The sequence below is a fragment of the Homarus americanus genome, unplaced genomic scaffold (assembly GCF_018991925.1).
Source record: "Homarus americanus isolate GMGI-L3 unplaced genomic scaffold, GMGI_Hamer_2.0 scaffold36734, whole genome shotgun sequence".
NCBI lineage: Eukaryota > Metazoa > Arthropoda > Malacostraca > Decapoda > Nephropidae > Homarus > Homarus americanus.
In genome coordinates this window covers 2,074,617-2,087,155 of record NW_024733126.1, presented here as the reverse complement: position 1 = coordinate 2,087,155, position 12,539 = coordinate 2,074,617, and the positions used below count along the sequence as shown (strand labels likewise).

The following is a 12,539-nucleotide window of genomic DNA, read 5'->3' as shown; positions in this document are numbered from 1 at the left end:
GTCGTGTCCACTACCCAGCCACAGTGAGGTTTCGAATAGCCTTGAGTCTGAAGTTTCGAAACAGCTGGGCGAAATGCTATGGTCGGCCAACAGATGTCGCCCACTGTAGTGTGTGTGTGTTGGGGAGGGGGAGGTATAGAGGAGGTGGGGGCTGGATGAGAGGCAGGTTTATTTATTATTTATACCACCATAATTTCAAGCTGCCTTTTTAACTACTTTTTGTCTTACAGTTGTTTCTTTATGGTTACGAATTCATGGAACAGGTGCAGTGCCCTGGGTGCTTATTGCCGCTCAGGTCACAATGATACTTTAAAGAATGGAATATATTAAGGATAAAAGTGAAATATGCAAGGATCAGCTAGTTTTACTCAGGGGCCACGTCACACTTTTGTTGTTATTCCGACAAAGAGATTATGGTAATATTTATTTATATTCCACCCATCCTTTGCTTAATAAATATTTGTGATAATATGCAATATTATATAATTATATACTTATGTTAAAAAGAGTGGAGTGAAAAAGTTATCAGTATTGTAAAATAGTATTCAGACTTAATCTAGTTCCAATTCTTCCAAATTCCAGTGTTTAAACACCCCACCACAATATGCATGCTTCATATATTTTGGAGTGTTCTCAGTTACCGTTAATATTGTGTGCTGAACATCATGAGCATTTCAATGATGGTAGCAATTGTAACTACATAATTATATTGTGTTATAAGACAACACATTCCACGACGTGTCAAACAGATCATTGTATACCACACAATACATAATTTGTGGCTGTTAAGTTACCTTGTTATGAATTTTCATGCGATATAGTTTAAGACATCATTAAGGACAGGGATTTAAGATAACACTGTAGGTGAGTTAATATATATTAATTGTATTTACAAACAATACTAAAATCCAAACAATACACCAATACACACATCTTAGTATTTGGTCCAGCCACCCAATGCATTCAGGACTTCATCAAGGCGATTAGGGATGGAGTCAACCAGCTTCAGACACACCCCTGGTCGTCGACGTTGTTACGAACCCCTCCACCCAGCACTACGAAGCACGTCATCTATTGTCCTGATCTACCTACCCAGCACCACGAGCAACGCCATCTAGGGACGAGACACAGTATGACTCGTCTTAGTTACCACTCCGAGGTTTCCCTCCTATCCTGGTTGTTGCGTCACCTCCTCAAAGTCTTCTTTGTCAGCTCCAATTCGAGGAGAGGACTTGGCTCTGGGAAGTGACCACAGGATCATCTATCCTCTAAACTCACGCAGTGACTACCTACCGTCTTCTACAATACTCAGCCTTACTGCGTCAGCCATCTCAGCTCCTCACTTAAGTACTAGTATCTTGTATTAATTTCCCCACGTCCACTTGCTTCGAGATTGTTTTATGTTTATTAATATGTATATACTGTTAATGTTTAGGTTAAGTTTGGTTAAGGGTAATTTATAAGCTGAATATTTTGTTAAAGGGATTTATGGTACTCTATTATATACAACGAAAACTTCGCATCCTTTGTCTACCCTTTTATAGTCCGATTGTCTTTGTTTTTTTTTTTATTGTTGTTACCTGTTGGGATCTGGGTAGACGTATAACTATATTCTAAATCCCCAACTCGTAACAACGTACACTCTCCCACACGTCGTAAGCTTTGGCCTCTATTGCTGCACAGGTTCGCTGCTCCCCAATATCCCAATCACGTTTCATCATGGCCCAAATATCTTCAATCGGATTAATATCACATCCTAGTGTTGGCCAGTTGATGACCTCAATTTCAGGGTGATCCTGGAAGTAGTCCTTCACTATGTTGCTGGTATGAATGGGACTGTTGTCATGAACCAGCCTGATAGTGTGGGGGGCTGGAATTGCCATAGCCCGGACTGTAGGAATTAGCACTTGCTCCAGGATGTCTATATACTGCTCACCAGTGAAACGGCCATTGATCTTGACCTGTTCACCTGGCCCATGTGCCCACATCCACCCCCAGAATGACACTGACACCCTACCACTCACTGCGCGATGTTGAATGTGTTTCTCATGGTAGAATGTGTTGGGGGGCCGCCAGCACTGCCTTGCTACGGCTCCCACTGACCTGAACACCGTTTCATCGGTAAATACAATGGTTCTCCAGTATTCTTCTCTATGTGGAAGGTGTTCCAATGCAAAGCCGAGTCGACACTCCTTGTGAGTAGGTGTTAGCCACCCTTTATGAGCTGGAATATGACAGTCGATCCTGGCTTCATGAAGTCGGCGTCTCGTCGTCATGTGATGGCAGTTGAGGCCCTGATTTCTTGTATGCTCCACTGATGTTCGCATTGGATATGCCGTTGCAGCTGCCATGATCATGGCGTCCATCCTTGTCGACGTTACTCGTGGCCTCCCGCTTCGAGGTGTCGTCTCCACTGAGCCCTCTTCCTCCCACTGGCGGATCCACCTCCTAATCGTCTTGGTGCTCCTTCCCACTTCGACAGCATTGTTCGGCACAGTTGCCCCGGCTCTCCACATCCGGATGATTTGGCCTCGCTCAGCAATCACTGCCGACGAATTTGCTCGTCCTGCAGGCATATCTGAAATGGCAGAGTAATATTATGTTGTGGTAACTGATGCAGGCTTTTATATACTAGAGTAAATTAATGGTATTAGTAAAACCTAGGTTAAGTATTATTACTCTGACATAACGTTTTGGTAAATCTTTTAGGATCAACTGCCCAAGAAACCCTTCCTATTTCATGTATTCATAGTGAACTGCAAGTGGATCCCCCCCCACACACCTCCACCACCACCCCTGCGACTGTAAAGTGAACATTCGCCGATAATCATCATCATCAAGATTTAGTTTAACCAGACCACTTACACCAATTTGAGTCTATCCTAGGACTGGCCAGAGGGATTAGTTAACATATATTTGTGTTTCTATAATTTAGTGTTATATTGTTTGGAGGAGATTACAGTATTTCAAAAAGGTCAAAACTGAACTTAGGGAAAATTTTGGGGTCTGCTAAAATATCTTACATTGTAGGGTTAGTGAAGCACATTGTTCGATACCGATTATAAATAGGGCATTCAATGAGAATATGTTGGACTGTTATTTGTGTTCGGCAGTTGGAGCATATAGGTGGGGCTCCATTAGGGGAAGACATGAGTTGGCCATGCGTCAATCGCGTATGCCCAATTCTTAGACGATTCAGAATAGTTTCGTGATGTCGAGAGGATTGTTTTGATGATGACCAAGGATAAACTGATAATTTGATCATTTTTAGCTTATGACTTGTTGGTTCATTTTCCCAGGACTTTTGCCAATCGTCAAATATTAATTGTTTATAGGTAGTTAGCCTCGCCGATAATCAAAATATATGGTTTTCCACTGCTTTACATATTTCTTTGACAATTTTCAGCTATGACATGTTCGTCCCAGATTACATATAACTGTAATAGGTTACATTACGTTAGGGTTCGTTATATAAAAACGTTTTTCTTCATGTTCATTGAGTCGTTCTGAATTCCATTTCTGCTCAAAATACTACATTACCCAACCCAAACTCCCAGGTTGCAACTGGGGGTGTAACATAACCGAGTAAGGTAACGTGCGGCAAACGCATAGCACATCAAACACCATATTTTTATGGTGAAGTTAACTAAGGAGCTCATATAACAACTGTCATATAATTATAATAGGGTGTCCCACTAATTACAGCAGATATTTGTAGAGGTGAAAGAATATGTGATTCTGAGTATAAAACTTCTATACATATATGGATTTTTCGGTTTACGTTTAGCCGTGAGGTGGATTTTACAAATTACGCAAGACAACCATTACAAATGGCGGAGTCGAGGCGGGAGATACGGATAACGAAATATAAGAAAGGGGGAAGAAGGTTTAGTAGTGAAAGAATGTGGGTGAAACGGAACAGACTTTTAGGAGAGAAAGTCTGTGGCCTTCTGCCCACTGCATGGTATTGGGTGGTTGGTTGGGGTGACTGGGGCGATGGGAGGGAGGAAAGGATGTGGAGAAAAGAAGGCGAAAGGAAATGGAGGGCCCATCCCTATTTGGGTGGGGTGCACCTCATCTTTAATTTGTTTGGAGGGCCCATTCATTATTTTTTCTGAGTAGGGTTACACTTTTTATTATAGATAGAGGGAAACGGATGGAGATAGAGACGTGGTGGTTATGATTTTAGGTTGGGGTAGGGGGGTGGCCATGGGTGTTGCTTGTTTTTTTTCCACATATCTTAATCCGGCTCAAGTTACGTGGGATTGACCTTTGTTGTAAAGGTTTTAACTCTAATTACAAGGGGGAGGAGCCATGTCGTCGGTTCTGTGAGGGTTCATTACAGTAGTCCAAATCGTCGCCATGGGTAGAATAGGAGGAGGGGGGTTGGGGAATGCAGGGGAAGGTAATGTGATGGGATGGAATGTTCGATTGACGTTAGTCTTGGGGGAGGGATGAAGGGAAGAGGTGGGGGAGGGAGGAGTGGAGTGGGGGGATGGTGGAGGGGGAGTGTGGGGAGAGAATAAGTAGACGATTAGTGTTTAGGTGTGGTAACCCACGATGCTCAAATTATGAGGTTTAATAGTTGGGTGGGGGGGGGAAGGGAGGGAGGCTAGGCGCGGAGTTGGAACTCGTGAACGTATGATGTTGTTTAATGCAAGTTATGGAACATTACAAAATCTTCAAACGGGTTTTCACGCTATTAATAGGCCTTATGTAATCCACCAATAAGGATTACAACAGCACACAGTATGGCTGCAATTGGCAAGGAAAATAAAATATAACATGGCAAAATTTTTGCCCTGAGTAATTTTTACAACCCACCTCACGCCTAAAGAATAAAGAAAAATGCTTATGTGTATAGAAGATTTTCAACTCAATATCACATATTCTTTCACCTCTACAAATATCTGCTGTCACTCATGGGACACCCTGCAATAGTATAAGGACGACATGGGCTATGCTGACAAATTAATGTGACTTACCTGTTGGTGACGACGATGGTAGAAATGAGACCTCGGCATGTTTCAGTGTTCGACATCACTTCCTTCCCCTGGTGTGGGTGGCGCCAACCTTGGTAACAACTTGTGTATTCTCCGTGACTACCATTACTGGTAATCACGGAGAATTAATTACTGGTGTGCCCATCAGTCTCACCGTCCTAGCCATGAACGGCAGAGATATGGTCGTTGTAGTGCTTGTATTTACCCGTTACACATCTCTCACCATGCTTAATAATATTAATTATCTTCATGACATTCTTGTTGTTATCAGAATTCACGATGTTATGCTCCACCTACACACAGCCTGTTACTAGACTAACCCCCCACCTCCTCTATCCCCCCCACACATTACAGTGGGAGACATCTGTTGGCCGACCATAGCATTTCCCCCGGCTGTTTCGAAACTTCTGACTCAAGGCTATTCGAACCCTCACTGTGGATGGGTAGTGGACAAGACTTTTGTGCACGATAGTACACCGTGTGTAAATGTGCGGATCATGGCCGCTTATGGAGAATATTTTGATTAATATTGGAGAGTTGTGGGCATGTGAGACAATAAAATAACTGATATAATAATATAAACAATTCTATATGCGGTAGTATATTGGATAGGACCTAAAACAAAGCGTATGGCGTGAAAGAATGGAAAAGGATTTCGCCTAGTTGAAACCAGTTTTGGTTAAGCCCATTTTTACGTGGGCCCTGCCCGATTTCATTAGTCGTTGGTAAATTTTGTGTAAAATATTGCAAATTACTCAAATATGATTAAAACGTTAGCATCATTACTCAAAAGATACTTTAGATAAGGGTAAACAAGTTGATTAAAAAATTTTAAATGCAAAAATTAATATTTAAAACGCACTTGAAATTCGTCGTATTACGTGTTTATCTATGCAAACAGCTGTAAACAATGTAGCAGCGAGACGAGAGCGTACGCAATGTGATTTAAGGCTGACCTTTTATCAGCTTTAAATGCTCTATCTTCCTGGAATTTTATCTTTGTGTCACTATACTTTTAGTAATGTTCTTCCTGTCATCAGTTTCTTGCCTCAACACCTTTACCCAGCTTAACTCCGACCGCAGTGTTGGATAATTTCTCACCTACTGTGTACTGTACTGTTTTCCAGAGTTTAAAGAAATTAATCTCCACATTTCTGTACGTTCTCGATGTTTATATTATTTATTTATGTATTCTTGTACACTGTACAGTACTTACTGTATATATTTAATAATAATCTAATGATATATCCGTTGAACTCGTCGTCGTGTCCTTCATGTATCCTTCATTGTACATTATAACTCCTGAAGGACTCGTCCGTTATCTCTAGCCTGACAGAAAACAGTTACACCGACGCCAGTCACCTTTATGTTTATGAGGGTAATGTGTAACTTAACTAAAAGAGCAAACCTTATACATAGTTAAGTGTATAGCCATCGAATAAATTATGTGGATATTACCTAACAGCAACACACATCATTTAGTTTGGACCGGGATAGTAAAAATGTACAGTACAGTACAGTACAGTACAGTACAGTACAGACACATGGCACGTGTTCGAACTTTGTGAAACGTGAACACAAAGATTCATCCACCCTCATAACTCTTACTATCTCGGAGTGTCTCCTTCGTCCTCACGTGTTGTAAGACGTCACTATCCCTCAGCTCTAGACCTGACCTCTCCCTCAGCCCTAGACGTGACCTCTCCCTCAGCTCTAGACGTCATCTCTCCTTCAGCTATAGACGTCACCTCTCCTTCAACTCTGGACGTCACCTCTCCCTCAGCTCTAGACGTCACATCTCCTTCAGCTCTAGACATCACCTCTCCTTCAGCTATAGATTTTACCTTTCCCTCAGCGCTGGACGTCACGCTTCCTTCAGCTCTAGACGACACCTCTCCCTTAGCTCTGGACGTCACCTTTCATTTAGCTCTAAATTTTACCTTTCATTCAGCTCTACACGTCACCTCTCCTTCAGCACTAGATGTCACCTCTCCCTCAGCTCTACACGTCACCTCTCTCTCAGCTCTACACGTCACCCCTCCGTCAGCACTAGATGTCACCTCTCCCTCAGCTCTACACGACACCTCTCTCTCAGCTCTACACGTCACCTCTCCCTCAGCTCTGGACGTCACCTTTCCTTCAGCTCTAGACATCACCTCTCCCTTAGCTCTTGACGTCACCTCTCCCTCATCTCTACACGTTACCTCTCCTTTTGCTCTAGACGTCACCTCTCGCTCAGCTCTAGACGTCACCTCTCCGTCAGCACTAGACGTCACCTCTCCCTCGGCTCTAGACGTCACCTCTCCTTTAGCTCTAGACGTCAAATCTCCATCAGCTCTAGACGCCACCTCTCCCTCAGCTCTAGACGTCACCTCTCCCTCAGCTCTAGACGTCACCTCTCCCTCAGCTCTAGACGTCACCTCTCCCTCAGCTCTAGACGTCACCTCTCCCTCAGCTCTAGACGTCACCTCTCCCTCAGCTCTAGACGTCACCTCTTCTTCAGCTCTAGACGTCACCTCTCCCTCAGCTCTAGACGTCACCTCTCCCTCAGCTCTAGACGTCACCTCTTCTTCAGCTTTACTCTTGTTATTTGACCCAGGTCTTTACAGTCGATATTCCTCATTACAGGCAGTTATGAAGCTAAGCTGAAGGAAGGCAGTAACAAGCTAAGGAAACAGGTCAAGCATACGAGGCAAGGTTAACGTTGTGCATATCCTCCATATTAGGCGGAGGTAAAGTGGACTCCTGTGTGACCCCGACAGTGTTGACCCCGCAGGAGGAAGGAATCCTGCCTCTTCATTGTGCTTGTATTGTTCTAGTGAACACCCACGTCTTCGTTGGGTTGTAATCTCGTGTTGCCCCCATTTTTTACTTGTTTTACTCATATCTGTGAGTAAATTATGGCACCACATTTATAGAGTCCACATAAAAGGAAATAACTGTACTTGTATTTTATATCAAATAACTATGGTTTTCGGTTTCCGTTACAGTTTTAATCATATCTTAGTTCACACTAATATACAGTTACAACCTGAGAATTACTGTATCTGTCCACAATACTTGGATGTACTGATACTTCTGAAGAAACTTTCTGTGTCCAAGTTATTTATGTCTTATGTACCCGCTGTCCTTCTGTGCGTGTATACCGGTACTTGTTGTCTTGCTGGTGTGTGTCCTCACACCTGTGCTTCTTGCCTGGTGAAAATTGACCAAGTTTTTATTGTGCTGCTAATGTGAATTTGTCCGTTCGTATCTTTGTTCTTCCGTCTGTTTTATCTCCAATACCTGTCCTAGTGTGGCTGACAGATTTAATATGGCAGACTACCCACTGCCCAGAGTAGCCCGGACAAATTTCTTTCTTATATTCTTGACAATGACTGGGATCAACGCTGTGCCAAATTTACAGTATATCAGGGAGCCAAATTAAGAGTGCGTGAGGAGGAGTGGCGGGCGAAGTGCAGCTTCCAGACTTCTTCACTAACCCGCTCCTACCAGCCCTCTTCACTATTACTGCTTCACTATTTCCCTCCTACCAGCCCTTTTCACTACCTCCCTCCTACCAGCCCTCTTCACCACCTCCCTCCTACCAACCCTCTTTAATATCCCCTCTTCACTTCCTCTCTTGTACCTGTCCTCCGCACTACTTCCCTACAATCAGACCTCTTCTCTTCCCTCCTACCGGCCCTCTTCACCAACCCCTTCCTACCAGCCCTTTGACTACCTCCATCCTACCAGCTGTTACGGATTATTGAAACTTCTAGCTGACCATAAGGTGATTTGTTACAGCAATTCCAATGATCACTTGATAATTATGTAAGATTGTCAACCACAAGTTTCAACACAGTAGACAAGGCAAAGTGTAATCAAGGTAATAGCAGTTAATTAAATAGGTATCAATTAAGTATGGTAGAGGATAGGTAAATCGAACAGTGAGATATTTATTATTGTACTTAAAATACTTATTTACATGCAAATAATAATAATAATTATAATAAAACCTAGATGCAGGCCAGAAATTAATATAAGTACCCTTACTGAATAATCACACAAGTTCAAGGTTAAACATTAAGAAATCACTTATAAGAATGATAGAGGGTAATTTCTGCATATTAACACCAAAACAACACATGTTAAGACACCCACATATTAGAGACAATATCATATAAGTATAAAGGTAAAGGGATTTATGTCTCGTAAATCGTAATCACTCACTTTTGATCGGCGTTACACGGTAAGTGGGGGAGCTTTTAGAAAACAGTTCAAGCTCAGGCTCCAAGCCTTGCTGGATGTATTTACTCGGAGGACTGTGGAATGTGTTGACAAGACGAGGGTCCTCAATCCTCGTCCTGCTCACCCCCTGCCTCTTGACTATAACATTAACAGCATGCCCTTGGAACTATGTAGCTCTTTTAAATATCTTGGAATTTGTGGGAATGATGCAAACTTTGTCGGCAACCTTCGTGTCAAAATAATGCAGCGCATTAAACCCCTCAGAACCCTTGTTGGCAAGGGCTATGGAATTAATATCACCTATGCTCGTACTTTCTACGTTCTGTAGCGACTATCATGCTCTCCATCTTGTGACTATTCCGCCTAAGCAACTCAACAGCCTTGAGGTAGCGCAAAATGAAGCCATGGTCATCATTCTAGGATGCCCAAAATCAACCAGAATTGTAAAGATGAGGAAAGAGCTCGGGCTGCCCCCTCTATCTGAGAAGATCGCTCTACTTAATACCATGTTTTGAGTCAAAGTTTTGAAGAACAATGGTCCCCAAACTATAGCTGAAATTGAGTTGATGTTCATCTAAGTAACCCAGACTATCTCGCTAACCTTCCATAAAAGACTCTCTTTGGGGCGTGGCTTCGTAAAAGTGTTGCAGATCTCTTGAAAATGAATGTTCCAATCACCCCACACGAACCCATTAATGCCATTCCTCCTTGGCTGGATATATCAGTTCCTATTAGTTATACTCCTGTTGGGAGTAAGCAAATGTTAAACACCGATGTGATGAGATGTGTCACACTAGAAACTATTAACAGACACATAGAAAGTATTAAATCAAATGTTATACTTTTACTAATGGTTCTGTGCAGACAAACACAGATAGAAAAGGTTGTTCAATTGTAATATATAAAGAAAAGGAGATGGTAGTGTCAAACAAGCAAAAGCTGAACAACTGGGCCAGCACAGCACAAACTGAACTAACTGGAATCTACAGTACTTAGCCACAGACTACCTTAAAGAAAATGGAGGTGGAGTGATATTCTGTGACTCTCAAAGTGCTTTGAAATCAATGAACAGCGCGTCAGGTTCTATGTCTAAAGTTGTATGCGATATTAAAGGAAATGTGATAACTGCCAATGAGAACAACTCTCGTATCGAATATGTGTGGATTCCGTCCCATGTTGGAATTAGGTATCATGACTTTGCTGATAGACTTACCAATGAGGCATGTAAGAAAGAAAATATTGACCGTGATCTTGGCCTGTACTTAAGAACATTCAAGTCAGAATCATGAGCTCTGATCTAGAAGAACTGAGAAATGCAGAGAGACCTGGCAGTTGTAGCATTAGTAAATATGACAAATTTTGTGACAAGAGGTACCGGTATGGCCAGCATAAGGACAGAACTAGACAATGTGATATAGTTGTGGCCAGAATTAGGCTAGGCTACAGACACATCTGGCAAGTTAGTAACGCTGTACTCATACCTGAACACTCATCATGTAAACTTTGTGATAAACCTTTAAAGCATACACTGGAACTGTATTATTGAATGTGACACTGTCAAAGACTTCAGGCCACCTGGCTTATTGTATCATGAACTTTGTAATTGCTACATTGAATCAGGGCATCACCCACATGACTCTGACCTATATGTACTGCTCATGAAAATGATGTATTTCTTTGTGTACGAAGTCTATCCTGCATGTCATTGAACAGTAATATCACCCACATGAATCTGACCTATATATACTGCTCATGAATATGATGTATTTCTTTGTGTACGAACCTCTATCCTGCATGGCAGTGAACAGTGACATCACCCACATGACTTTGACCTATATATACTGCTAATGAATAAGATCTATTCCTTTGTGTATGAACCTCTGTCCTGATTGGCAGTGAGAAGTGATACCACCCTCAGTGTCAAGACCTGAATGAATTACTCAGAATAGGCTAACTGTACTCCAAGCTTTGTCAATAAATTTGTTAAACTAAAAAAAAACTGTATAGCTCCCGTCTACCAGTCCTTTCACCAGAGCCACAGAGGGTCGAGGCCTCCAACAGTGTCCTTCATTATAACTGACACAGAACGAGACAAGTTGTTAATTCTGATTTGCGGTGAACAGCTGACCAGAACCTCTTGTTACCTGATCTCTCTTTGCTGTTGTGACTATCCATTTGTGTCGGTAAGTCAGTTAATCAATTAGTCTGTCATTCAGTTACTTAGCCAGACAGTTAGCAATCGTGACGTATTAGCTGGCAGTAGTTCAGTGACAAAGACAGACAGACAGAAAAGGACAGACAAACAGACAGACAGACGGAGAGGTTCAGCGCTGAGACTGGACTCTGTGTTGACCCCTTTCTGGTATCCGATTTTGAGTGAATACATCATGAATACTGAGTGAGGGGTCGCATTATCTACGGACCACACACGTCAGGAGGTATTAAGTATACTTATCCTCGCCCTCGACGAATATGGATAAATTTCAGTCATCCATCTGTGTTTAGTTGGATGAGTGAGGCTGCTGTGGGTCAAACTGAAAGGATAGCAGTCATCCATCTAGATTTAGGTGGATGATGTAACAGCTGTAAATCATCCGCTTATAGGTGACATAATATGACGTGTTTATGTTATCATTCTGGCCATCGCTCGGCTTTAAGCATTTATTTACGTTGAGTTTTGTCTACAGTTATTAACGTTAACAGGTCATCGACACACAACAGCTAACCGTAAGTTTATCACTTAATCGTCATCAAAAGTAGTAACTAAGACGCCTGAATGTTATCTCAAACAGTTATTTTATAGCCAAAGTGTAATCACAGACAATGGGTTTAACACCCAAACATTATTTTCTGCAATAATTTTAACACCTGTCAATAAGCAATAGTTTACCGTCCATTATTAAAGAAAATAGTTTTAACACAAACATTTACCTGACGCAATAATCTCCACGTCCAGGACTTACTGATACCGGCAATTTGACTCACACACACACCACCTTTACCTATAACTACCATGTAATCACTATCAACTGTAAATAAAGGTAACTCTTATAATGAAATCTACGGTCATTAAGATTTCTAAATCACCGTGTGTAAGGTATTAGACTTACCCCCCCCCCCTTTCCTCACACACACACAGCTAACCTTTCAAGCTTGCCAGTAAACTATCCATTTCATATCTTCAGCAACGTGTGAGCAGTATACATAGAAAAAGTTGATCATGTTGACCTGATGCCAGCTCAGGTCGGGGTCACACGCCGCCGCTGGAAGCAAAAACTTTTAAGAGCTAGATTTGAGGTACTCCAG

General features: G+C 42.1%; 1 protein-coding gene across 1 annotated transcript in view; it reads left to right on the top strand.

Moving 5' to 3' along the window:
* The window catches only part of LOC121869270 (uncharacterized threonine-rich GPI-anchored glycoprotein PJ4664.02-like), a 45,367-nt gene that overhangs the window by 14,057 nt on the left and 18,771 nt on the right, over window positions 1-12,539 (top strand). Inside the window, exon 3 of the mRNA XM_042370517.1 lies at window positions 7,225-7,602. Coding sequence (XP_042226451.1) covers window positions 7,225-7,602 — 378 coding nt within the window. The remainder of the gene's footprint in view (window positions 1-7,224; window positions 7,603-12,539) is intronic.